Genomic DNA, 22,426 nt, shown 5'->3' on the forward strand with positions numbered 1-22,426 from the left:
GCTCTGGTTCACCTCTCCCGGGCGCCAAAATGAAAGATCAGATGGAGGCCTAAAAACAGGACTACAGGCTTTATTAGAGGAGAAGCACCTGCCGGGCTGTCTCACAAGGGGAGAGCAGCAACACGTGCAGGGGTGGGCACGCCTTTTGAGGGGCGGAATGGGAGGGGTTGGGGGGGGCTTAGTGTACTCGGCGCACACTGATTGGTGGCTTACTGCATTGTCCATATAGGACAAGGGCTTAGGGTATTTGGCAAGTGTGGATTGGTGGTCTAATGTATAGTCCATATAAGGTACCTGGTTAGTCACTCAGGTATTTCTGGGCTGCAGGTTACGTCATACCCAGCCCGCCAGTTGGGGGAAGTGAGGATCTATCACTCCTTGTCCTCCTGTTCTCTCTGCGCCTGGCCTCCTGTCTTCCTCTCCCGCTGTGCTGTTTGCATCTTGCTGTCTTCCTCATCCTCTTGTCCTTCTCATCCTTTTGTCCTGTCCTCACCTGCCTATTGCACGGGGGAGGGATTTTGAAATGTATGAGAAGGTGGGCCTCGCGGAAAGAGGGGAGGGGCAGTCCCACAGTCAGCAGGTCCTCTCCACACAGTGATCATCCTCCAGCAAGAGCTGGAAACAGCTCCTCCCTCGTTATCCTCACCTCTCATCTCCCAGCTGCCCATCCTGTGCCCACCACTGTGGGAAGCCGGTGTGGGCTGCATCACAAGGGCAGCCAGGTCGAGTCATTGTTTGGGGCCACAGGAGAGTTTTCCTGGCTTGGGGACAGCTGAGGAGGGCTTCCCACAGATTCTGAGTCCTCAGTGCCTTCTGTCTCCGGCTGCCCTCTCTGCAGACACGAGTGTGGAGGGGCAGCACTGAGGGTGGAGGTGGGGAGAAGACAGCCTTTCTCCAACCAGGCAGCACTAGCCTCAGACTTGCCTTCAACATGGAGCTGGCTCTCCTAAGAGGCCTGCAAGCTTTGAAAGGCTGTCTGTCCCACCAGGGTTGCCAGTCCCAGCCATGTTCCTTGCTGGGACTGGCTTTCTCCGATCCTCTGTGGCCGGGAGCCCTTGTCCACTTACACACCTCTCTCCTCTTCTTCCACCCACCCTGAGCGTCCCTCCTGCCTGTGGACCTGGACCATCTTTAGTATTTCTTCTCTTGCCTCATCCTCCTCAGGTGGGCTAAGCAGACCCTGGGAGGGGTAGGTTCGGAGAGAGGGCAAGGGCTCTAGCCCAGAGCACCTTGACTTCCTGCTGCTCATGGGCAATTGCAGCCAGCACTCCCACACGGGAGGACACCATGCTCCCTGGAGCCAGCTGACATCACTCAGAGCAAACGTGTCCTGTTTGCCACCTTCCATGCTTCCTCCTCCTTGCAAAGGCCTCAGGCCAGAGCAGTGCAGACCTTAGCCAGGGAGCCTGTTATTGGCAGGTGACCCCTGAGATAGAGATTGTGAAAAGTGAGAATTAATAGCTCCCATAAGACCTAAGGTCTCCGGTGAACCTATAGAAGGATTTAGCCCTCAGCTCCCCCTGGGGAGCACTGAGGGAGAATCCCAGTGGATGTCTGGGCTGGAGATCGGGGGGAATGGAGCCAGGGGTGGGGGAGAGTTTGGCCAATGTCCCTGGAACACCATCAAGCACTTGAGACAAGACCTCCCCATGAATTTTCAAGTAAAAGAAATTGTCCAGCTGAAAACTGTTGTCTTGAACATGGGGTTCCCTGGTCAGAATTCAGCGGGACTGTGAACCTGGATGGGAAAATAACCTTGAGCTTTGCTAAGCGCTGGCTGTCACGTAGCCATTCCCCCGACATGAGTGGAGGTACAAAGCGCGGTAGACTGAGCAGGACCCGGGCCTCGTCCCCAACAGAAACCACAGGTGTTTCCGAACCACATGGCAGTTGTGGCAGACACCTGCCCTACTTCCCAAACGACGGTAACGTCGTTGGCTCCACCGCTGGACCGTTTCATGAGGTGGTGAAGAAGCCTATACGCCATCTCTGTGTACATAAAAGCCTAATATGCAAATTGTCCCCCGGAATTTGACCGGGAGTTCAGTCGCTCACTATGACATGCACTGATCGCCCGCCAGGCCTAGGGACCCTACCCATGCACGAATTTTATGCATCAGGTCTCTAGTATTTTCATAATTACCAACATGATTGGTTTTCTTTCATATTTTTCTTGGTTTTCTCTTTCGGAGGACCAGCAGAGGATCCGCCAGAGCCAGGCCGGAGCGGGGGCGGGCGGAGTGGGGCGGAGCCTGGCAGGGGCGGGGGCGGGGCGGGCCTTAGGGGGCGGGGCCTAGCGGGGGCGGGGTCTGGCGGGGGCGGGGCGGGTGGTAGCACCTAAGCGCCCCTGGAGAAGCTGAGCGTTGTGCATCCAGAGACCCCGCCGGGGAGGCATCCGGGTCCGAAGGCTCCGAGCGCTGACGCAGGGCCAGCGGCCCCGCAGCAGAAGGCGGTCGGCAGGGCCCCGCCCTGGAGCAGCGCGCGAGGCTGGCGGCCCGGGGGCCCCGGAGCCCGGCGCGCGCGCCGCCGCTGCTGCTCCTGCTGCTGTGGGAGCTGGTGCGGGAGAGCCCGGCAGGTGAGCGGGGCCCAGCCACCCCACCCGAGTGCAGTGGGCGTGGGGGAGGCGACGGGACACCGGCCGAGGCCGCGGAGGCCGCCTCCAGGTTGGGGGCGGGGAGGGGGTTGGAGAGCTGGCCCGGAGTCTGCGGGGGAAGCGGGTCCCGAACGTCCGGGCGAGCCGGCGGCCAGGCGCCCCGTGGGCGGACAGGTGTGGGGGCTGCTTTACAGCCGAGGGCGCTGGGCTAGGCAGGTCTTCGGTTTTGCCGCCTCCCGCTGTGGCCCCCGATCGGGGTGCGCGGCCAGCGGGCGGGGACCGCGGGGGACTGGGGGGCACGCGACATGGGCGGTGACACCCCCCCCCCGTCTGGGACCCCGCCGAGGCCACAGCTTCCTGAGGGTCCCCGCTGGCGCTCGGGCTCGGCTACCCGGGCAGGTCCCCCCTAGGCAAGCTCCGTGCGGGCAGGGATCCGAGCCGACAGGTCCCCCCCGCTGGCTCGGCCGTGCTCGGTCCGTCGCGGGCTGGAGGGGGTCTCCCTGGGGGGGTGTCTCCCGGGAGGGGGTCTCCCTGGGGGGGTGTCTCCCGGGAGGGGGTCTCCCTGGCCCCTTGGCGAGACTCTCTCGGTGGCCCCGGCGCGGGGGGCGGGGGATGAGGAGGAAGGAGCCAGCACCCTGGCTCGGGATTTCCACTCTTGCTCAGTTTCCTTGGGTGCGCAGGGCTGGCCGGCCGCGCCCACCCCGAATTCCCCGCCGCCCGGCGTCCACTCGCAGGCGGGAGGGTCCGCCAGTGGCGGCCATGCCGGCTGCGGTCCTGTGTGCCGGCCTCCGTTCCACGAGCTTCACTACAAGAACATCGATTTACAATCTACAGACTTAAAGTGAGGCCCAGGGAGGCCGCTAGGTGACGGACGGGGACCTGGGGTGGTGAAACCGTTTCTGCGCCTTAGAATCTAAGGCTTAGATGAGCCTCAGATGTTAACACATGAAAGGAAACACACAGGATTACCGGGGACCCTCCCGCACACCCAGAGGAAAGGCTAACTCAGCTACAAGTCTGTGAAAACAAGCAGGTTCTATCTTCCCTCCAAATCGAGGCTCTGGGACTCAGGTTTTCGGGTGCACACAGGGACCTGTGGACCCCAGGGTAAGAGCCTCTTCCAGCCCCTCCCTGCTGTGGTACAGGGGCCACGCTGGTCCCAGTTGTGCAGGGCAGGGATGGTCACGGGTGTGTGCATACAGGCCCTGTAGCCTTGTGGGGGAAGGGTTAGGGCTGGCCCAGGGGGATGGGACCCCAAGCAAGGAGGCGAGAAGTGGAGGGATTCACCCAGGTGTGTGCCAAACTGTAGGAGAGAGATGGCACATGGAGGGGACAAAGCCAGAGGTTCCAGCAGACCCCCTCACAGTGTTCTGGCTGCCGCCCGGCCCTCCCTGGAGGAGGTGAGGAGTGGTAGGTGGCTCTCAGGACAGAGGTGAGTGTGCAGCAGGGAGCCGCGCCTCCAGCACACTGCAGATTCAGGTATATCCATCTCCAGGGCAAACAGGAAAACTGAGGCTGTGGGAGACGAGATGAACTGGTTCCCCAAGGTTGGCAGTTAATTGGCTGGGTAGGACTTGGACCCAGAAGGAATTCACGCCGCCTCAGGCAGGGCGTGCTGGCCAGGTGAGAACGCTAGAAGGCAGAATGAAATCAGTGGCCTGTGGGACAAGACAACTAGGGACAGAATCATTAAGACAGAGCGTTTCAAAGCTGGTTACTAAGGCAAAACTGGAGTTAGGGCTGGGAGGTGGGAGCAGGACGAGGCGGGTGCTCTGGGGTGTCTGCCTGAGCACCCGGCTGGGCGTGCTGCTGGCGCTGAGCTGGGAGCAGTGCGAAGGGCCGGCCAGCGCAGGGACCGCAGAGGCCGGCGTGGGCACTGAGGCATGCTCCCGTGGGACGTCACAGGCCCCTTGAGGCTTCTCTGGTCTCCCGCTGCCCTGCCAGCCCTTCTCGCTCTGCCTCCCCAGCCCTTCCCTCCATGGAAGGCTCAGCTCAGCCCCGGGGTTCAGGGGCCCCTCCATGCCAACCTCGGCCACGTCCTCCCTCTGGCCCAGGCCCTGCCCCTGGATTCCAGCCTTAGGCTCTGCACCAACTTGGCCTTCCCGGTGGGCCGATCTGACAAATGCTTTGAACAGCACCCCTCACACCAGGCACTGTTCTAGGCACTTTGCAACATTAACTTAGTGTACCCTCAAACTGTCCTATTATCCCCCGCTTTCTAAAGGAGAAACTGAGGCATGGAGAGGCGATCTAGCCCTTTCTCTCCTCCCCAGACTCATCTCTTTCTTTTTTTAAAATATGTTTTTATTGATTTCAGAGAGAGAAAAGGGGAGGGAGAGAGAGAAACATCAATGATGAGAATCTTCAATCAGCTGGCTCCTGCCCGCCCCCTACTGGGGATGGAGCCTGCAACCCGAGTATGTGCCCTGACTGGGAATCGAACCGTGACCTCCTGGCTCATAGGCCGATGCCCAACCACTGAGCCACAGCAGACAGGCTCCCAGACTCATCTCTTAAATTTGCAGTCTGCCCTTGGCCTGGGTTTTCCTGGATACACCATTCTTCCTCCAGGCATTCGTACTCTGCTAGTTCTTTTTGCCAAGAGCAGCGGTTTTCAAACTTCAGAATCACCTGAGAATCACCCAGAGGGATTGTGAACTACAAGAAGCTGGGCCCCACCCCCACTTTCCAATTCAGTCGGGCAGGGGCCTGAGAAGGTGCATTTCTAACAAGTTCCCAGGTGACGCTGGTACAGCTGAGCCAGGGAGAACACCTGAGACTCCCTAGCCTAGAATGTTCTTCCCTGCTCACCTACCCCCCTGCCTGGAAACAGCTGGTGAGGTGTCCTCTGGGCTCAGTCTACAAGATCCTGACCCAGCAGCCTCCTGGCCCCAGAGTTACCAGCACCTGGTCCCTCCTGCACCCCACACTCCTCAGCTCCCACTAGCCTGACTGAACCTGCTTTAAGTGCTCAGTTGTCCCGCTTCCTGCTAGACCTGATCCCCTTGGGGCCATGTCTGCCTCAGATCATCTCTGTCCCCACCTGCACCCCCCCCCACACACACACACACACCTGGCTCAGTGCCTGGCTTGTAGTAGGTGCTCAACAGATGCTTGTCCAATGCAAGGAGGTCAGGGCTGGCAGAGCTGAGCAGTGAGCATGCTGGCCAGGAGGTGTGGGCTGGCCACCTGGCAGCATATGGGGGTCACCTGGGAGCTTGCACACCTGCAGTGTCCAGTTCCCCCTGCCCCAGGACAACCAAATCCACGTCAGTGGCAGGGTTATCAGAGCTGCTGGGCGGTGCTGGACAGACGTGGGGGCAGCCCAGCCCTGGCCTCCCTCCTCTCTGAGTGGGAGCAGTCAGGGCCGACTTTACAGGAAATGCCTGTGAAAACACCATGAATCGATACTTACAGAACCCAGGAAACACTTCTGGCACTGAGGCCTGGGACTCGCCTTGTTGGCTTTGCACCTGCGTGCTGCAGAAGTTTCTGGTGACTCCGAGGCCAGGCCCCCACGCCCCTCTCCCCTGCCAACGGGCCTCTCATTGCCACTCCACACCTCTCTCCCAGCAGACACGAGGATGTGTGGGGTGTTTATACCTGGAGAGTCATGCTTGCCTTTTCATTCCCCCCTTCAGAGAGCCCCTGGGGGCTGCCGGTGGTGGCCGATGGCCCGGCTCCCTTAGCCAAGGCCGTGATGGCAGAACTGGCCGGCCTGAAGTTAGAAAACAAGCCATGGCCCGGAGGTAAGGCCCTGCCCGCCTGCTGGAGGGACCGGGTGGAGGAGGCCAGGAGCCCCCAGCCTGCAGGAGGGCACCTCTGCAGTCTGGGAGTCTGGGGGACTGGCTCAGGGAGGGGGGACTCTGCCAAGGGATGGGGGGGACACAGAGGCCAGAGCCTCCCCAGGGTGCCTGGGGGCAGGGGCTGGTCTCAGAGGGCTGGCTTTTCAGGAAGCTTCCCCACCCAGCTCTTTCCTTCCCGGGCCGCCTCTCCCCTGCAAGCAGCAGGGACACTGAGAAACGGCAGCGTCTGGGGCCTTCCTCCAGCCACTGCTGTGCCCTTCACTGCCTCAGTGAGCACCCAGTGCGGGAGGTTCTCGCTGACAGAGGAGAGCAGGCCTGGCGGTGACATGACTCCCTCAGGCCACACAGCTGGAGTGCCAGTGCCCGTGGACTGTGGAGAGGTGGGCAGAGGCAAAGTCTCCTGGGTGGGGGCAGGGACGGGGCCAGGCATCTCGCTCCCCACGGTCAGAGGAAGAGACTGCCTACGGGGTGCGGGACTGCCCACTGAGGCGCTGGCCACACAGCCCAGTGGCCAGGAAGGGACCGTGGGGGCTGATGGCACAGACAGGCCCGGAGGCAGCCAATGGGCTTGTGGCCACTTCCTTCCGCCATGTCACAGCAGAAGCAGGTTCCCCTAAACACTGTCACGGGGCCCTCGCTTCCTCCTGCTGTGGCCCCACAGTGCCTGGCACTGACCCCAGCCTGGCAAGGGTGGCACCTGGTACCTCCAGAGCCAGGGCATGGCCTGGTGATTGCTCCCTCAGCTGATTTTGCCACGCTCTGCACTGGAGTGATGATCCCTCCTGGGTCTGGTGAGCAAGTGGGGATCTAGTCAAGCTCAGACTGTCTTCCTGGGGCAAAAGAGGGGTGTAGTCAGTATGTGAAGCCCCAGAGGGCAGGCTGGGCCCCCAGGGCCATCCGGCAGGTAGAGCAGACAGTGGTGGGGTTTTCAGGGCAGGAGGGACGCCAGGCTCCTCACTGGGTACGTGCAAGGTGGTACCTGGGAGGCAGCTATGTTAATGAGCTTGTGGCCCTTACTCCTGGGATGGGCATCCAATGGCAGGAGTGAGCTGTGGGTGAAGCAATCCAGGGTGGAGCAGAAGCCAAGGCCAGGAGCCAGCACTCCATGGTGCGGAGGGCTCGGCGAGCTGGATCCGAGCCATTCCAGACCCCTGGCCACGCCGGAGCAGTCAGCACTCAGCCCTTCTCCATCCCTCTTCCGCCCGAGTCACCCGTTTCCTTTCTCTGTCATTACACAGTCTCCGAACACCCTCTTGCCTCAGGACCTTCGCACTGGCTTTCCCTCTTCCGGAACGCTCTCTCCCAGGGTTCTTCATGGCTGGCTCCATCGAGTCTTCACTCAAAAGTTCCCCTTGGGAAGGCCACTCCTGACTGTTCTGTCTCAAACTTTAAACCCCTCCCTTAACATTTCACGTGCCCTTACTCTTTTCCCTGTAGCACTTATGCTGTCCAGCCTGTCGTGCACTGTATTCACTTTCTTGCGTATCCTGCACTCATGTAATGTCCGGCCGCCGCTTGCTCCTTTCTGATGATTACCAGCTAGCTAGTTACAACGGTGACATTGGGGTTGGCTGCCAAACTGATCTCATCTCCAGCACCAGGGTGAATGGATCAGTTGGTGCTTCAGGAGACAAGGTAGGGAGCAAGCGGAGGCAGCATTTGGCCTTAAAGAGATCAACTAGCAATGCCTGCTGTGGAAGCGGGGGGCGGGGGGAGTCCAGGTGCCACCAGCTCCGCAGCCCAGGTTCAAGGCAAGAATGATGGGCAACCTTTATCGGCTTCTCTGGTGAAGGAACAATTCCACACAAGTTAAGCTTCTAAACAAACAACTTTCTAAAAACCACCACCTTGTTAACTGTGAGATTGGAAACCGGATACGCACACTTACTGGAGATGATGTAAGGTCTGAGTAAGAGCCCCGAGAGAGGAGCTGAAAACTGCCGTGGAGTAAAGTCAGAAGCCTCAGCGCATAGCCCTGGCCTCAATGTTTGATTGTTTAAACCATTCAGATGCCCTGTCTTTGTAACTGAAATGGCCAGTTCTTGCTCTTGCCCAAGAGAGCGAATTCTCTGGGTCGGTTCTGACCCGACCCCTGGTCCGCCTGACACTGTGAGCCTGAGACAGTCTGTTTCCACAGGGACGCACTCCCTCCGCTACCACTACCTGGCCCTGTCGGAGCCAGGCCCCGGCCTCCCCCAGTTCCTGGCTGTGGGCTACGTGAACGACCAGCCCTTCATACGGTATGACAGTCGTGTGGGCAGGGCCGAGCCCCAGGCCCCATGGATAGCGTCCGTGGACGCCCGCTACTGGGAGACGGAGACCCAGAAGCAGAAGGCCTGGGCCGAGGTGCAGCAGGTGGAGATGTGGACGGTGATGGGCTACTACAACCAGAGCGGCGGTGCGTCAGGCCCCCTGCCCCAGCCGCCCTCCTTCCACTAGGGCCAGGGGGGCGGGCAGGCCCCTGAGGCATGGCTCTTCCCAGTCTCCTGTCCCCACAGCCAAGCAGGGGCACAAGGGTCTTCAGAATCAGCTGTGATGTCAGCAGCTGGCCCCCGGGCCAGTGCAGGAAGCACCCACAGGAGCTGGGAGCCCACGAAGCCTCCCCCTCAGCTAGCTAGGGTTCCAGACCTCAGCAGGCTGGGCACCTTTCCCGGCCTCACCCATCCCAAATGCTTCAAATCGTACCCACCCCCAGGCACCATAGGGAGGGGAGGGAGGCCAGATGAACTTGAACTGGGCAGACAGCGCAGGGTCAGAGACAGACCCCGAGGAGGACCCCTGATCCGCCCAATGTCAGCAAAGGACGGGAGCACTGCTCCCACCCTCGGCCTCCTCACCCCACAGCAGTGAGCTCACACCCACGGCCAGGGCTGCGGACGTGCACGTCGGGGTGGGCTCCTTCATACTGCGCCCTCCCGCCTGGGCCCTGGGCCGGGACTCCCACTGGATACAAAGGCCCAAGGCCAGGTGTAAAGGACTGAGACTGGGAAGGGTGAGCTCAGCCCAGGGCCCCCAGAAGCAAGGCCAGCCCTCCGGGGAGAGTGACAGCCAGGTGCACAGCTTTCACATTTCCGCCTTCTAAAGGCAGGGGCATCTTACACCCATGAGGAGCCAAATCTTTTCCTGCTCGCGGGCACAGAAAATATCAATGTGTTGAGCGTTCTTCCCACATGAAAGGCCCATCAGTCTTCTCGCCCGAGCTGCTCATCCAAATTCCCCGGGGCCCTGCCCCTCCCCCAGCACTCAGGAGGCCCCTTAGCATTAAGGAAGGAACTAAGGAAGATGACCTGGAGGGGAGTGGGTGACAGGACAGTGACTCCGCCCCAGCCCACCACCCGCACTAACCGTGGCCTCCTGCCCGCGTGCCAGGCATGCACAGCGCTCAGCGCATGTTCGGCTGTGAAATCCAGGAGGACGGCCGCTCCAGCAGCTTCTGGCAGTTTGGCTTTGATGGGCGGGACCACCTGTCGCTGGACCTGGAGACGCTGAGCTGGGTGTCAGCGGAGCCCATGGCCGTGCGGACCAGGCGCTGGTGGGAGTCGGAGCGCTGCTACGCCGAGTATGACAAGGCCTACCTGGAAGGCCTTTGCCTCGCCTCCCTGCGCAGGTATCTGGAGCTGGGAGGCCCGAGCCTCACCCGCAGAGGTAAGGCCCAGCCTGAGGCGGTGCAGGGGCCCCGCGCTCCCATTCTCAGTCGCTGTCCCACTTGGCAAAGCAGCCTGGGGGGTCAGGGTGGGGGGTGGGGGGGGGCATCCGCTGGGGCCCAGGAAGATGGCCAATCACCAGAGCAGAGAGGACCCGGCTCAGGCCCTCACCCCAGGGGAGGTGGACAGGAGGAGTTCCGGAACCCCTGTCCAAGGGTGGTCGTGGGGAATAACCCGCCAACTCAGCCTCGTGTTCTTCATCTGGAGAGAGAATGGATGGCACTTGGTGGCTCATAAAGTCCTTTTGGGGTTTAACACCCTGTGGTTCTGCTCCTTGGGAAACAACCCCGGACCCCGGGGACAGCGTCCGTCACCACTCCCAGGACCGGCAGGACTGCTGGGGACGCTCCGCCCCTCCTTCCACACAGCCTCATGCTAAGCATGCTCCCCAGACCTGGTGCCTCCCAGACCCCTGACCCTGGCCTCAGGGCTGAGATAGAGGGCTGGGGTGGACACTAAGGAAGGGGGGTGCTTGGGGTGCGAGGGTAGAGACCGCAGGCTGCCGGGATTGGGGCTGGTCGAGCGCTCAGCACACCAGGGACGTCTGCTCACTGAGTGGTGGGAATCATCCAATGATTCTCTCTCATCATGGATGTTTCTATCTCCCTCTCCCTTCCTCTGAAATCAATAAAGATCTGTTTTAAAATATGTATATAAAGGACCCAATGGCCCCACCCAGGACTCCCTTGGAGGTGAGGGCAGGAAGTCACATCCCCGCCATGGGAATTCCCAGGACCGGGCCCCTCTGGAATGGTTGACAAAAGGTTGTCCCTGCCTCCGACATGGGTTGAGTGCCCCCCTGGAGAGAGCCCTGTCCTCATCCCCTCCCTGCCCTCCACCATGGAAGGTGCTGGAGGGGCCTGGGATCAAGCACAGGGGACAGGCAGAGCGGCCACTCACCTGCCTTCCTCCCTCCACCTCTCTCTGCAGAGCCGCCCACGGTGCAGGTGACAAGGCACACGATCCAAGGCAGGGGCACCACCCTGAGGTGCTGGGCCCGGGGCTTCTACCCACAGGAGATCTCCCTGAGCTGGTGGCTGGGGGAGGAGGAGCTGGGCCTGGAGACTGAGCACATGGAGACGCGCCCCAGCGGGGACGGCACCTACCAGACATGGGCTGCTGTGTGGGTGCAGGCCGGGGAGGAAGCTGGCTACACCTGCCGCGTGCAGCACTCCGGCCTGAACCACACGCTCGCTGTGGCTTGGGGTGAGGAGCTGGGCGTGGCTGGTGGGGGCCATGCGGGGAGGGAGGGTCCCAGGGCCCTCAGAGATAGACCCATGGTGCCTCCTTTTCTCCACCTGCCTCAGAACCGCCCCCTCGCCAAGAATTCGTTGCCGTGGTTACCTGCCCTATCCTCCTGCTGGTGCTGGTGGTTGGAGTTGTGATCTTCACCAGGAAGCGCCTTCGAGGTAGGTGGGGTGGAATCAAGGTGGGAGGCCCTCGGGCTGGTCCAGTCTCACAGGGGGATACACTGCTCCATCCCTTCAGCTGCAACTTTTCCCTTCTGGTGAGCAGCAGCTACTGCTAAGCCTGCCCCTGCCCACAGCCACACCCCGTCCTAGGGCCCGAGGACCCCCAGCAGCCAGTGGAGACTGCTGAGCCTGAGCTGGGAAGGGCCTAGAGCGGGGAGGGAGAAGGAAGGAAGACCCGGGCCCCCACTCACCTCACCTCACCTCTTCCTTTGTGTCTTTTCCCACAGCCAGGAGCACAGAATCCTACGAACAAGCCCCAGGTGACTGTGGGATGGGCGGGCTCTGGAGAGGAAGCCCCAGGTGCTCCCAGCATGACGGTGGTGCTTTAGAACCAAAGATGGGGGCCAGGCAGTAGGACCGGGATTTCTCCTGCAGCCTGGCCTCAGCCTGCTCCCTTCTCGTCCTGAAGCCAGGCAGAGAGGGCGGGGCAAGGGCACTCCTGGGAGTCACCACCTGGTTTGGTGGGAACCAGGAGCAGGTTGGGGTCACCTTCCTCCTTCCTCCCTGCAGGTGGAGAGGGACCCCCATAATTCCCAGAGCTCAGTGGGAACAGGGATGCTCGGCTCCTCTACTGACAGAAGTTCGCAGACCAAGAAGCTGTTCTGTGGGGTGATGGGGGCCTGGAAGTGCCTTGCACTGACTGGCAGATGTGATCTGACGTAGACCACCCAAACCTGTAGAGAATTTTTATGAGTTTATTTGAATCAAATTGCTGACATGCAATTTGAAAGATCGCAAGTGCTCTGGAGACAGCTTCTTGGTTTCTTTTGTGCATTAGTGCTAAGGAAGATGGAGGGGAGTGGATTACAGGATAACTAACAAGAGTATGTGCTTTCCTGAGGGCGGTGTTCTGGCATCCCAGAGGTGTGCTAACCTAGATGCACAAGAACAATGGGCAGGGCTGGCTTACGGTAAAGACAGACCGTTTACTACAGAAGTTATAGGCCTGGGGCAGGCCTACCCACCATGAGCACCCCGTTAGGGACTCAGGATCAGATCACCCTGTGAGGTTACTTTCCACAGAACCCCTTGTTCATCCAGAGGGGACCCTGCTACACTGGCCCCTGGCTTGTGGGGAGTCTTCCTCCACTTTCCTCAGTCTCTTACAGGAGCAGCCCCCACCCCTAACTTCACACACTAGACAGAACCTTGCAGGCTCCCTGCTACCAGGAGCAAAGTCATCCTGACCTCCAGGGGTGTCTGCTCTGGAAATGGATGACAAGGTCCTTGGCAAGTAGGCATCACTTCAACTTTTTAAAATCATATTTCTCTGAGAGGTTAGTTCAGGGTCTTGCCAATCCTATATAATAAAAGGATAATATGCAAATCAACCGAACAGCAGAATGACAGGTCGCTATGATATGCACTGACCACCAGGGGGCAGACGCTCAATGCAGGAGCTGCCCCCTGGTGGTCAGTGCGCTCCCATAAGGAGAGCGCCACTCAGGCAGAAGCCACCGCCGCTGCGCTAAGGATGTCCGTGGGGAGCGGGCCTAAGCCATCAGTCGGACATCCCCCAAAGGCTCCCAGACTGCAAGAGGGCACAGGCCGGGGTCAGGGGCCCCTTCCAAGTGCACAAATTTCATGCACTGGGCCTCTAGCAGAACCATGAAATGGAACTAAAAAGATCCTGTACTAGCCCCTGATCAGTGGACACACTCACTCCCCACACGCTCCATCATGCTGCCTCCCTCCACTGAGGTCCTGTGAGCCCTTCCTGCCCAGGCCGTGAGCTCCTCCAAGCACCTGTTACCTCCCACCGCACCCTGGCACACACTGAGCTCAGTCTGGTGCGCCTGCAAAACGGGCCGTGGACCATGACTCAACCAGCACCCTACCGCTGGGTAGGAAGTAAACCCAGGGCCCCGAGTCCAATTCCACAGAGGGATGCACAGGCCCAGAAAGCATGGTGGCCCCACCTGGCCAGGCATCGCAATCACTTTCATTTTTGTTTACCTGAATAGCAATGGCTGGTTCGTGTTCCCTAACAAAGATGAGGGCTCTGGCCCAGCTGGACGCTCAGTCACCCCTCAGTCACCCCGGCCAGGAGAGAACCTTGTGAAGGGAAAGGGCAAACGCAGAGGCGGCTCATCTTAGCCCTGAGCGTTCCCTGGGTGATGCCAGCAGGCAGGAGGGCAAAGGAGGAAGACCCTAGCCCCCTCGGAGCAGAAAAGGGGCCTGCAAACCGGGCAGGAGCAGAACGACAGCTGAGCAGGGCTCTTCCCTCAAATCGCAGACCCCGGGGAAAGCAGGCCCCACCCAGCGGGGCACTGGCTTTGTGTGCTGGGCCCTGACCAGCTGCCCTCGGCTCAGAACCACGGGCTCTCCCCCTGCTGACCTGCCCCTGCTCCCACAGGGCAGGGCATCTGCCCCTGAATGAAGTGCCTCCGTGCACCCTGATCACCTATCCCTCAAACCACACCATCGGCACAGATCTCACCCGCCGGCCACCCTGGAGTCTGGTTCCACACCTGGACATGGTTCAGGCTCCCACATTCAGAGCAGACGTCTCTGGCTGCTCATGTGGCCCCGCTGGAGTCCTGCTTTGGGATTATGTGCTGAATTGATGAATTCATTCGTGAATAATCATGAATTGTGGGTATTCAATGAAGAGTATTAGAATTCCTACCCAGCAAAGGGCAAGGCTTTCCTACGAGCCACCTTAGGGCACCCGCACTCCCCCCATTCACCCTCACTGTCCGGCCAAGCCTGCCCGCCCGAGGTCACCCTCCAGAGTTCAATCACCCCGGGGAAGCCCCTCTGGACATCTCTGCTCTGAGGTCTCCAAGCGCCCATGCTGGTCTGCAGGACGCCCCGGTGACTAACGCAGGGCCCGCCCAGGCAGCCAGGGGCTGCCCTCGGGGTCAGCGACGACGCTGACAGGAAGGCCCCTTCCCTGTGCTCATCTTTTTTCACTTCCAACTTCTGGGAGGAGCTCACAGACCAGGGTGGAAGCAGGAGTAACTGGGGGCACAGGCTGTCTCGCGGGTATCTTTTTAGCCTCTCCTTGCCCCTGAACTGCCCCATCATGGAACAGTAAGATCAGAACGGAGACACACAGCCTCACCTCAAGGCCAACAGCGGGAGGAGGGAGCCAGCCTGCCAGGGCTCACCCTCACTCAGTCCGGCCCCTCCAGGCTTCCTTGCAGTGGCCAGGGAGCCAGAGCTGCCTCCTTACCGCTGGGCTGAGTTAAGGGAGTGAGGCTGTACTGAAATCCCTCTTCCCCCAGCAGTGGCTGGGGGTGGGGACGGAGGGGTGACCTGCAGGCGCCAAGGTGGGTAGCCTGGCCCCTGCCTGACCCCAGGTCCGATGGGACTGAGGAGGGGAGGCCCTGAGCTGGCTTCTAGGGGCTCTCCAGTGGTTCTTAAGCACGCGGCCTCCCTGCCCTTCCCTGCTCTTCCCTGCTCTGCCCCGGGGGAGAGGAGGCCAGAGGAACTGTCCTGGCTCCCTGGTGCTCCATCCAGCCCCCATCCCGATCCAGAGATGAGGTGCCTGGCACTCAGCATCTTCAACAGCTAGGCAGGTGACTGAAGAGAAAGCCCATTGAGATCAATGAGTCAGGCACAGGCAGAGCTGGGGTCTCCCTAAAGTCCCTGATGGTCAGAATACACCCCTTCTGAGCTCCCTAAGTTTATGCGCTACTGAGACTGGCGGTATGTGCCAGGCTGGCCTGCTCTGGGGAGGTATCTGGCAAGGAGAAACCTGGGGGTGTGTGTACTCCAGCATTTCTTTTTTTCTTTTAATATATTTTTACTGATTTCAGAAAGGAAGAGGGAGGGAGAGATAGAAACATCAGTGATCCATGATGGGTTGCCTCCTGCACGCCCCCTACTGGGGATTGAGGCCGAAACCTGGGCATGTGCCCTGATGGGGAATGGCACCGTGACCTCCTGGTGAATAGGTTGATGCTCAACCACTGAGCCCCACAGACAGGGCCCAGCATTTCTGATATCGTCTCCAACTCTTAGCCTCCTGGTCTAGACCAACCTGCCCCAGTAAGATGATCAAAGTGTAGGGGACTTTAAACCCAAGTTTTAAACAATAACAAGTAAGATGTACTAACAACTAAACATATGTATCCTTCTGACCCAGCAAATCCACTCCCTAATCTTATGCCCAGTAGAAGGAATTGCACACTTATATTCACCACACGACAGAAGCACCGTTCATAATAAGCCCCAAACTGCAAACAGCACCAATGCACACCAACGGAAGAACAGATAAATATGCGTGCTCTATTTACACAACGGAGTATTTATACCAAAGGGTAATGAACAATTACTACATACAAAGGCATGGGCAAATCTGCACATGAAGTGAAATGAGAAAAGCCAAACGTACAAGCATGCACTGTACGGCAGCAAGCACTGTACTGTATGGTTTCATTTCTCTGAAGTCCACCAACAGGCAAAGCTAATCCCTCACTAAAGAGGTCGGGATAGTGGGACGTTCAAGATGGCAGTGGAGAAGGCTGAAGCTACACTCACCTCCTCCCAGGACCAAACTGGAATTACAACTAAATGAAACAGCAATCATCCTGAACAACCAACTGAAGACAGCTGAAGAGAAGTCTTCTCACCAGGGGTTTACAGAATAGACCGCTAAGACTGGTACAAAGGGCAGAGAGGAGAAGACACTGGTCCCCCTCCCACAGCCAGTGGCTGAGGTTCCGGAGGGATATCTCAGCTGTGGGGGTCCCCCTGAGAAGCATCCGGTCTAAACCCCAGGCCCACTCCCCAGTGCAGAGCACCAGAGCCGGGAAGAGGCACCCACATAACATCCAGCTGTGAAAGGCAGGGGAGTGTCTGTCGGCCAGGGAGAGACAGAAACAGACTCATAGACGGAGAACAGACTGGTGGTTGTCATACGGGCGGGGTTTGGGGAACTGGGTAAAAGGAGTGAAAAGATGAAGAAGTACAGGTTGGCAGTTACAAAACAGTCACAAGGACATAAAGTACAGCACAGGGAACATAGACAATAATATTGTGATAACTATGGATTGTGCTAGGTGGGAGCTAGACTTACCAGCGGGATCACTTCATAAGTTATATACATGCCTGACCACTGTGTTGTACACCTGACACGAATGCAGAATACTGAATGTAAAATGTAATTTACAAATAAATGTTACTATTGAAAAAAATAAAATAAAAGCTGCTTGTCTACAAAAAATCAACCAATAAATGCATAAATAGGTGAAACAATTAATCATTTTTTTCTCTTTCCACCCCCTTCCTTTCTCTCTCTCTCTAAAAAGCAATGAATAAAAATTTTTTTAAAGAGACTTAGGATAGCCAGCTGGCCTGGCTCAGTGGTTTCAGTATTGACCTATGAACCAGGAGGTCACGGTTTGATTCCCAGTCAGGGCACATGTCCGGGTTGCGGGTTCTATCTGCGGTGTGGGATGTGCAGGAGGCAGCCGATCAATGATTCTCTCTCATCATTGATGCATATATTCTTTCAAATTAGTGTTTTGGGTTTCTTTGGATATATTCCCAGAAGTAGAATTGCTGGGTCATAAGGCAGCTCCATTTTTAATTTTTTGAGGTAACTCCACACTGCTTTTCACAGTGGCTGCACCAGTTTGGATTCGCATGAACAGTATTTGAGGACTCCATTTTTCTCCACATCCTTGACAACACTTGCTTGTTGATTTATTGATAGTAGCCATTCCGATAGGTGTGGGGTTATATCTTATTGTGGTTAAAATTTGCATTTCTCTGATGACTGGTGACATTGAGCATCTTTTCATATGTCCGTATTGGATCAATATATGCAATATACTTTTTACTGAGGGTCAGGTAAACATAGTAAAAAAACCGCTTAGAGAACCTTCGATGGACGGTAACCACACGCCTATAGCTCTGTGCTCCCCGAGGGGACTAATTGTCTTACCCGGTTTTTGTTACTGCTGTTCCTGTAACGTGGGTAGGCTGGAGTGGATGGTGCACGCATACATGACTGATGGAAGAATGAAAATGCATGGCTGGGCCAGCGGGCGGTGAACGGGGGGGGGGGGGGGGGGAATGGAGGGGGAAGAATGGAGGGGGAGGGATACAGAAGTCGGTGCGGGCATGCGGAGTCCGGGTGTCCGAGGGGCGGCGGGGCGGGGAGATGATCGCAGACGTGAAGGTCGCGGGAGAAGTCAGGGCTGGAAGCCGAGGCTCTGCAGGCAGCAAGGAAGGGCGCGACGGTTTGAAAAGGTAAGTTGGAGGCACACAAACCCCAGGCAGATACGTGGACCTCGAGGCCACTCCACGCTGCGGCCAGCTCAGCCCCACGTGGCTCCTCGTCCCGCCCCCGAGCGCCGCCGCTGCGAAGCCGGGTCCTCCCGGCACGAGCCCGCCCTCCAGATCGGCCTCGGGCGGCTGCGGACCGAGTCTGCGGTGGGAGCGCACCTCACACCGCTCACACTCTCGACAGCTCCTCCGCCTCCGCCTCCGCGCCTTCCCCGCACGCACGCGGGGTCCTGTCCCGGCGGCTCGGCCCCGCGCACCATAGAGACGAGGTCCGCCGCCGGCCCAGAGCGCCCCGTGCGGGCTAGAGCGCCCTCCCCGGGCATCTTTGGTCGCCGGGAGCCGTTAGAAAGCCGGCGGCGGCGGACGCCGATTGGGCAAACGCCGCGGGAGGGAAACGCGTGCGGGACCCGCCTTCGCTCGCTGAGCCTCGAAGGCGAAGGCGAGTGGGGCCTGCGGGGCGCGGCCGGGAGCCTGGGCCTCGAGCTCGGAAGAGCCTGAGAGGGAGCTAGGCTTCCCTGCGCCCGAGGAGGAGGAGGAGGAGGAGGAGGAGGAAGAGGAGCAGCCGGAGCAGCAGGAGTAGGAGGAGGAAGAGCAGGAGGAGGAGGAGGAAGAGAAGGAGGAGGAGGAGGAGGCGGAGGAGAGAAGGAGGAGGAGCAGGAGGAGGAAGAGGAGGGGGAGAAGGAGGAGGAGGAGGAGCAGGAGCAGCAGGAGCAGGAGGAGGAGGAGCAGGAGGAGGAGGAGGAGAGAAGAAGAAGCAGCAGGAGGAGGAAGAGGAAGAGAGGAGGAGGAGGAGCAGGAGCAGCAGGAGCAGGAGCAGGAGGAGGAGGAGGAAGAGAAGGAGGAAGAGCAGGAGGAGGAGGAAGAGAAGGAGGAGTCCGGACTCGGTCACAGCGACCCGCTCCTCGACGCCAGCACCTGCCGGCGGCGCATCGAGATGGCCGGCCCCCGCCCTGCTCGCAGCCCCGTGCAGACCCTGCAGGAGGAGGCGGTGTGCGCCATCTGCCTCGATTACTTCACGGACCCCGTGTCCATCGGCTGCGGGCACAACTTCTGCCGCGGGTGTGTGACCCAGCTGTGGGGCGGGGAGGACGAGGACCAGGCGGTGGGGGCCGTGGGCGGACGGGGCCACTCCATTCGGGAGGTTTCGTACCAGCAGAGCGCGGGCGACTTGTTCCGGGACCCGGAGGAGGGACCCTGGGTCGGAGGCGGTGGCATCAGGAACTGGGACAACAGGGACGACGCGTGGGTCCCGGCAGAGGAGGAGGAGGAGGGGGACTACTACCGAGTTGACATCTACGAGGAAGAGGCGGTGCTGGACGACTGGCACGAGGAAGACTGGTACCCCCGCCCCGCCGACGCCTGCGCCCCCAGCCCCCCGGCGGCGGTTCACCTGCCCCCAGTGCCGCCGGAGCTTCAAGAGCCGCAGCCTCCGCCCCAACCTGCAGCTGGCCAACATGGTCCAGGTCATCCGCCAGCTGCGCCCCGGCCCGGACTCGGGGAGCCTGGGGGGCGAGCAGGGCGTCTGCCCCGAGCACCAGGAGGCCCTGAAGCTCTTCTGCGAGGTGGACGAGGAGGCCATCTGCGTGGTGTGCCGGGAGTCCCGGGGCCACAGGCAGCACAGCGTGGTGCCGCTGGAGGAGGTGGTGCAGTGCAAGGTGAGAGGCCCACATTAAGGGGACATGGGAGTCTGGACAGGAGTTGGCAGGGATGGGTACTTGTTGAATCGTTTTTTGCTAGAGATTTGGGGGCGGGGCGGGGGGGTTACAGAGGAGACAGATGAACACACATGGACAAAGCCTGAGGCTGTCTTCCCCAGAGGAAGCTGAGCAAAGACAGAAGCTGACCATTGTCATCAGCCCAGGCGGAGGGACAGAGGTAACAGATCCCTAGTATTCATTTCCGTCTGACCCGAGCTCTGAGTTTATCCCTAACCAAGACTCCAGAACTCTGAGCACACAGAAGTGGAAAGCTGAGGTCCTCGAAGATAACAGACTTCTCACACAAGCAGAATCAGAACATAACTGGGCTGCTGCGAGCAGCTGGCCACGCCCCACACCAACTGGCCGTGTGCTGGTCACTTACTTCCCTGGTGTGATGTAGAGTGAAGGACTTAGGATCAGGTGGCCTGTCTCATCTTAGGCAGGTTCCAACCTGTTAGCGTTACTTTTCCCCTAGGCTTGTTACAGTTAAAAGAGATCACGTGTGCCCTGGCCAGTGTGGTTCCGTTGGTCGAGTGTTGTCCTGGGCACCGAAAGGTCACCAGTTCATTTACCGGTCAGGGCATATGCCGAGGTTGTGGGCTCAACCCCAGTCAGGGTGCGTGCAGGGGGCAGGCCATCCGTTTCTCTCTCTCCCCTGCCTTCCTCTAATATACATATTAGAGAGAGAGAGAGAGAGAGATCATGTGCGTTAAAATATTTTATAAGCCATAAGGCACTAATCAGATGTTTACTTTTATATTTTACTTTCCTTTTTGTCTTCCCTTCTTTGGATTTTGACCTGGTTAATGCCTTGCTTTCTAGTTCTCATTCTGAGTATTAGAAAGTTGACTCAATGACAAGTCAGTGTGAATACTAACTTCCTTACCAGAACCTAGGTGATGTGGCCCCTTGCAGGACCCAAGGAAGAAGAGGTTGTCTTCAGGCCCATAAAAGTCTTAGCCTGGTGGATATTTAGTAGCAGCTGCTCACATCTCAGTAGTGCTTTACAATTTATAAAATGTATTTCCTCATGTTCTCCTACAGCAGTGATTTTCAAACTGTGGGTTTTCACCATTTAGTGGTTCTTAAAATAAAAGAGTCATGCCCAGCATTATTTTAAAACTAAATAGAAAATATCACTGTGCATGGAGCATAGGAAGATATCCTATATAATAAAGAGGTAATATGCAAATTGACCATTATTCCAGCACACAAGATGGCCACCCCCATGTGGTCAAAGATGGCAGCCCCATGTGGCCACAAGATGGCCAGCAGGGGAAGGCAGTTGTGGGTGATCAAGCCAGCAGGGAAGGACAGTTGGGAGGGACCAGGCCTGAAAGGGTGGGCAGTTGGGAGGGACAAGGCCTGCAGGGGTGGGCAGTTAGGGGCGACCAGGCCAGCAGGGGAAGGCAGTTAGGGGCAATCAGGTCAGCAGGGGAGGGCAGTTAGGGGCAATCAGGTCAGCAGGGGAGGGCAGTTAGGAGCAACCAGGTCTGCAGGGGAGGGCAGTTAGGGGCAACCAGGTCTGCAGGGGAGGGCAGTTAGGGGCAACCAGGTCTGCAGGGGAGGGCAGTTAGGGGCGACCAGGCCAGCAAGGGAGGGCAGTTAGGGGCAACCAGGCCTGCAAGGGAAGGCAGTTTGGGGGGAACAAGGCCTGCAGGGGAGGGCAGTTGGGAGGGATAAGGCCTGCAGAGGAGGACAGTTGGGGGGGACAGGCCTGCAAAGGAGGACAGTTAGGGGGACCAGGCCTGCAGGGGAGGACAGTTGGGAGGGACAAGGCCTGCAGAGGAGGGAAGTTAGGGGGAACCAGGCCTGCAGGAGAGGGCAGTTGGGGAGGGGGGGGGGGTGACCAGGCGTGCAGGGGAGGGCAGTTAGGGGTGACCAGGCATGCAGGGAAGGGCAGTTAGGGGTGACCAGGTTTGCAGGGGAGGGCAGTTAGGGGCAACCAGGGCAGCAGGGGAGGGCAGTTAGGGGTGACCAGGCCAGCAGGGGAGGGCAGTTAGGGGCGACCAGGCCGGCAATGGAGGGAAGTTAGGGGCAATCGGGCTGGCAGGGGAGCAGGTAGGCGTCGATCAGACTGGCAGGGGAATGGCTAGGGGGTGATCAGGTTGCAGGCAGAGGCGGTTAGGGGCAATCAGGTAGGCAGGCAGGTGAGCAGTTGGGAGCCAGCAGCCCTGGATTATGAGAGGCATATCTGACTGCCTGTTTAGGCCCAATCCCACTGGGGTCCCAATTGGAGTGGGTGCAGGTTGGGCTGAGGGACCCCCCCCCCCCCCCCCAGTGCACGAATTTCATGCACTGGGCCTCTAATGTGTATGTATGTGTGTGTGTGTATATATATATAAATAAAATCTCCATCCATTATGACCAGCCGCCATGAAGTGCACTGACCACCAGGGGGCAGACGCTCAACACAAGAGCTGCCCCCTGGTGGTCAGTGCGCTCCCACAGCCAACCTCCCACAGTCCCTCCCCGCTTTCCCCACCTCCGACTGGCCAGCCTGGGGCTGGGTGAGACGGCCTCCTGCACACCCCCTACTGGGGATCAAGCCCACAACCCAGTTATATGCCGACTAGGAATTGAAACAGCAACCTCTTGGTTCTGGGGTTGACGATCAACTGCTGAGCCACACTGGCCAGGCTTACTTTCAAATACACACCAGAACTTAGGTAGATAGCACTGCCAAACATAGGAATTACAATAAAAAGGTAAAAATCTTTTGTTTTATGTAAGTTATGTGTAAATTGATAGTAACTGACATATTCTTTCATTCTTTATACAGTTCATAGTTTTATAACTTGCTTTCAATGGTGAATGCACATTCCAGTAGCATGATTTAGAATTTTACTGAACAAAAGTCTTATAATAGTTAACATTGTATAAGGAACTATTTTTGTACAGTGGTTTATTT

General features: G+C 58.6%; 2 protein-coding genes across 2 annotated transcripts; both read left to right on the plus strand.

The window, feature by feature from the left end:
* Positions 1 to 2,357: 2,357 nt before the first annotated feature.
* On the plus strand, positions 2,358 to 12,323 carry LOC139011337 (BOLA class I histocompatibility antigen, alpha chain BL3-7-like). The gene is made up of 8 exons (XM_070416923.1): positions 2,358 to 2,575; positions 6,235 to 6,342; positions 8,537 to 8,797; positions 9,769 to 10,044; positions 11,034 to 11,309; positions 11,411 to 11,512; positions 11,803 to 11,835; positions 12,086 to 12,323. The coding sequence occupies exons 2-8, from the start codon at positions 6,294 to 6,296 to the stop codon at positions 12,103 to 12,105; spliced, it is 1,017 nt and encodes a 338-aa protein (XP_070273024.1). The 5' UTR covers positions 2,358 to 2,575; positions 6,235 to 6,293; the 3' UTR covers positions 12,106 to 12,323.
* A 6,232-nt stretch (positions 12,324 to 18,555) lies between these two features.
* Positions 18,556 to 19,488, plus strand: LOC139010078 (E3 ubiquitin-protein ligase TRIM52-like). The gene is given in 2 exon segments (XM_070414185.1): positions 18,556 to 19,159; positions 19,161 to 19,488. Coding segments are annotated over 2 exon segments (738 nt in total). The 5' UTR covers positions 18,556 to 18,749.
* Positions 19,489 to 22,426: the final 2,938 nt, after the last annotated feature.

The sequence above is a fragment of the Myotis yumanensis genome, unplaced genomic scaffold (genome assembly GCF_028538775.1).
Source record: "Myotis yumanensis isolate MYYU_CA2020_CCGP unplaced genomic scaffold, mMyoYum1.0.hap1 SCAF_5, whole genome shotgun sequence".
Classification (NCBI taxonomy): Eukaryota; Metazoa; Chordata; class Mammalia; order Chiroptera; family Vespertilionidae; genus Myotis; species Myotis yumanensis.

Excerpts from the sequence above, each read along its gene's own strand:
- LOC139011337 (XM_070416923.1), top strand. The coding sequence starts at position 6,294 with ATGGCAGAACTGGCCGGCCTGAAGTTAGAAAACAAGCCATGGCCCGGA. Across the intron at positions 6,343-8,536 it reads AAACAAGCCATGGCCCGGAG|GGACGCACTCCCTCCGCTAC; the intron begins GTAAGGCCCTGC and ends CTGTTTCCACAG. Across the intron at positions 11,513-11,802 it reads CACCAGGAAGCGCCTTCGAG|CCAGGAGCACAGAATCCTAC; the intron begins GTAGGTGGGGTG and ends CTTTTCCCACAG.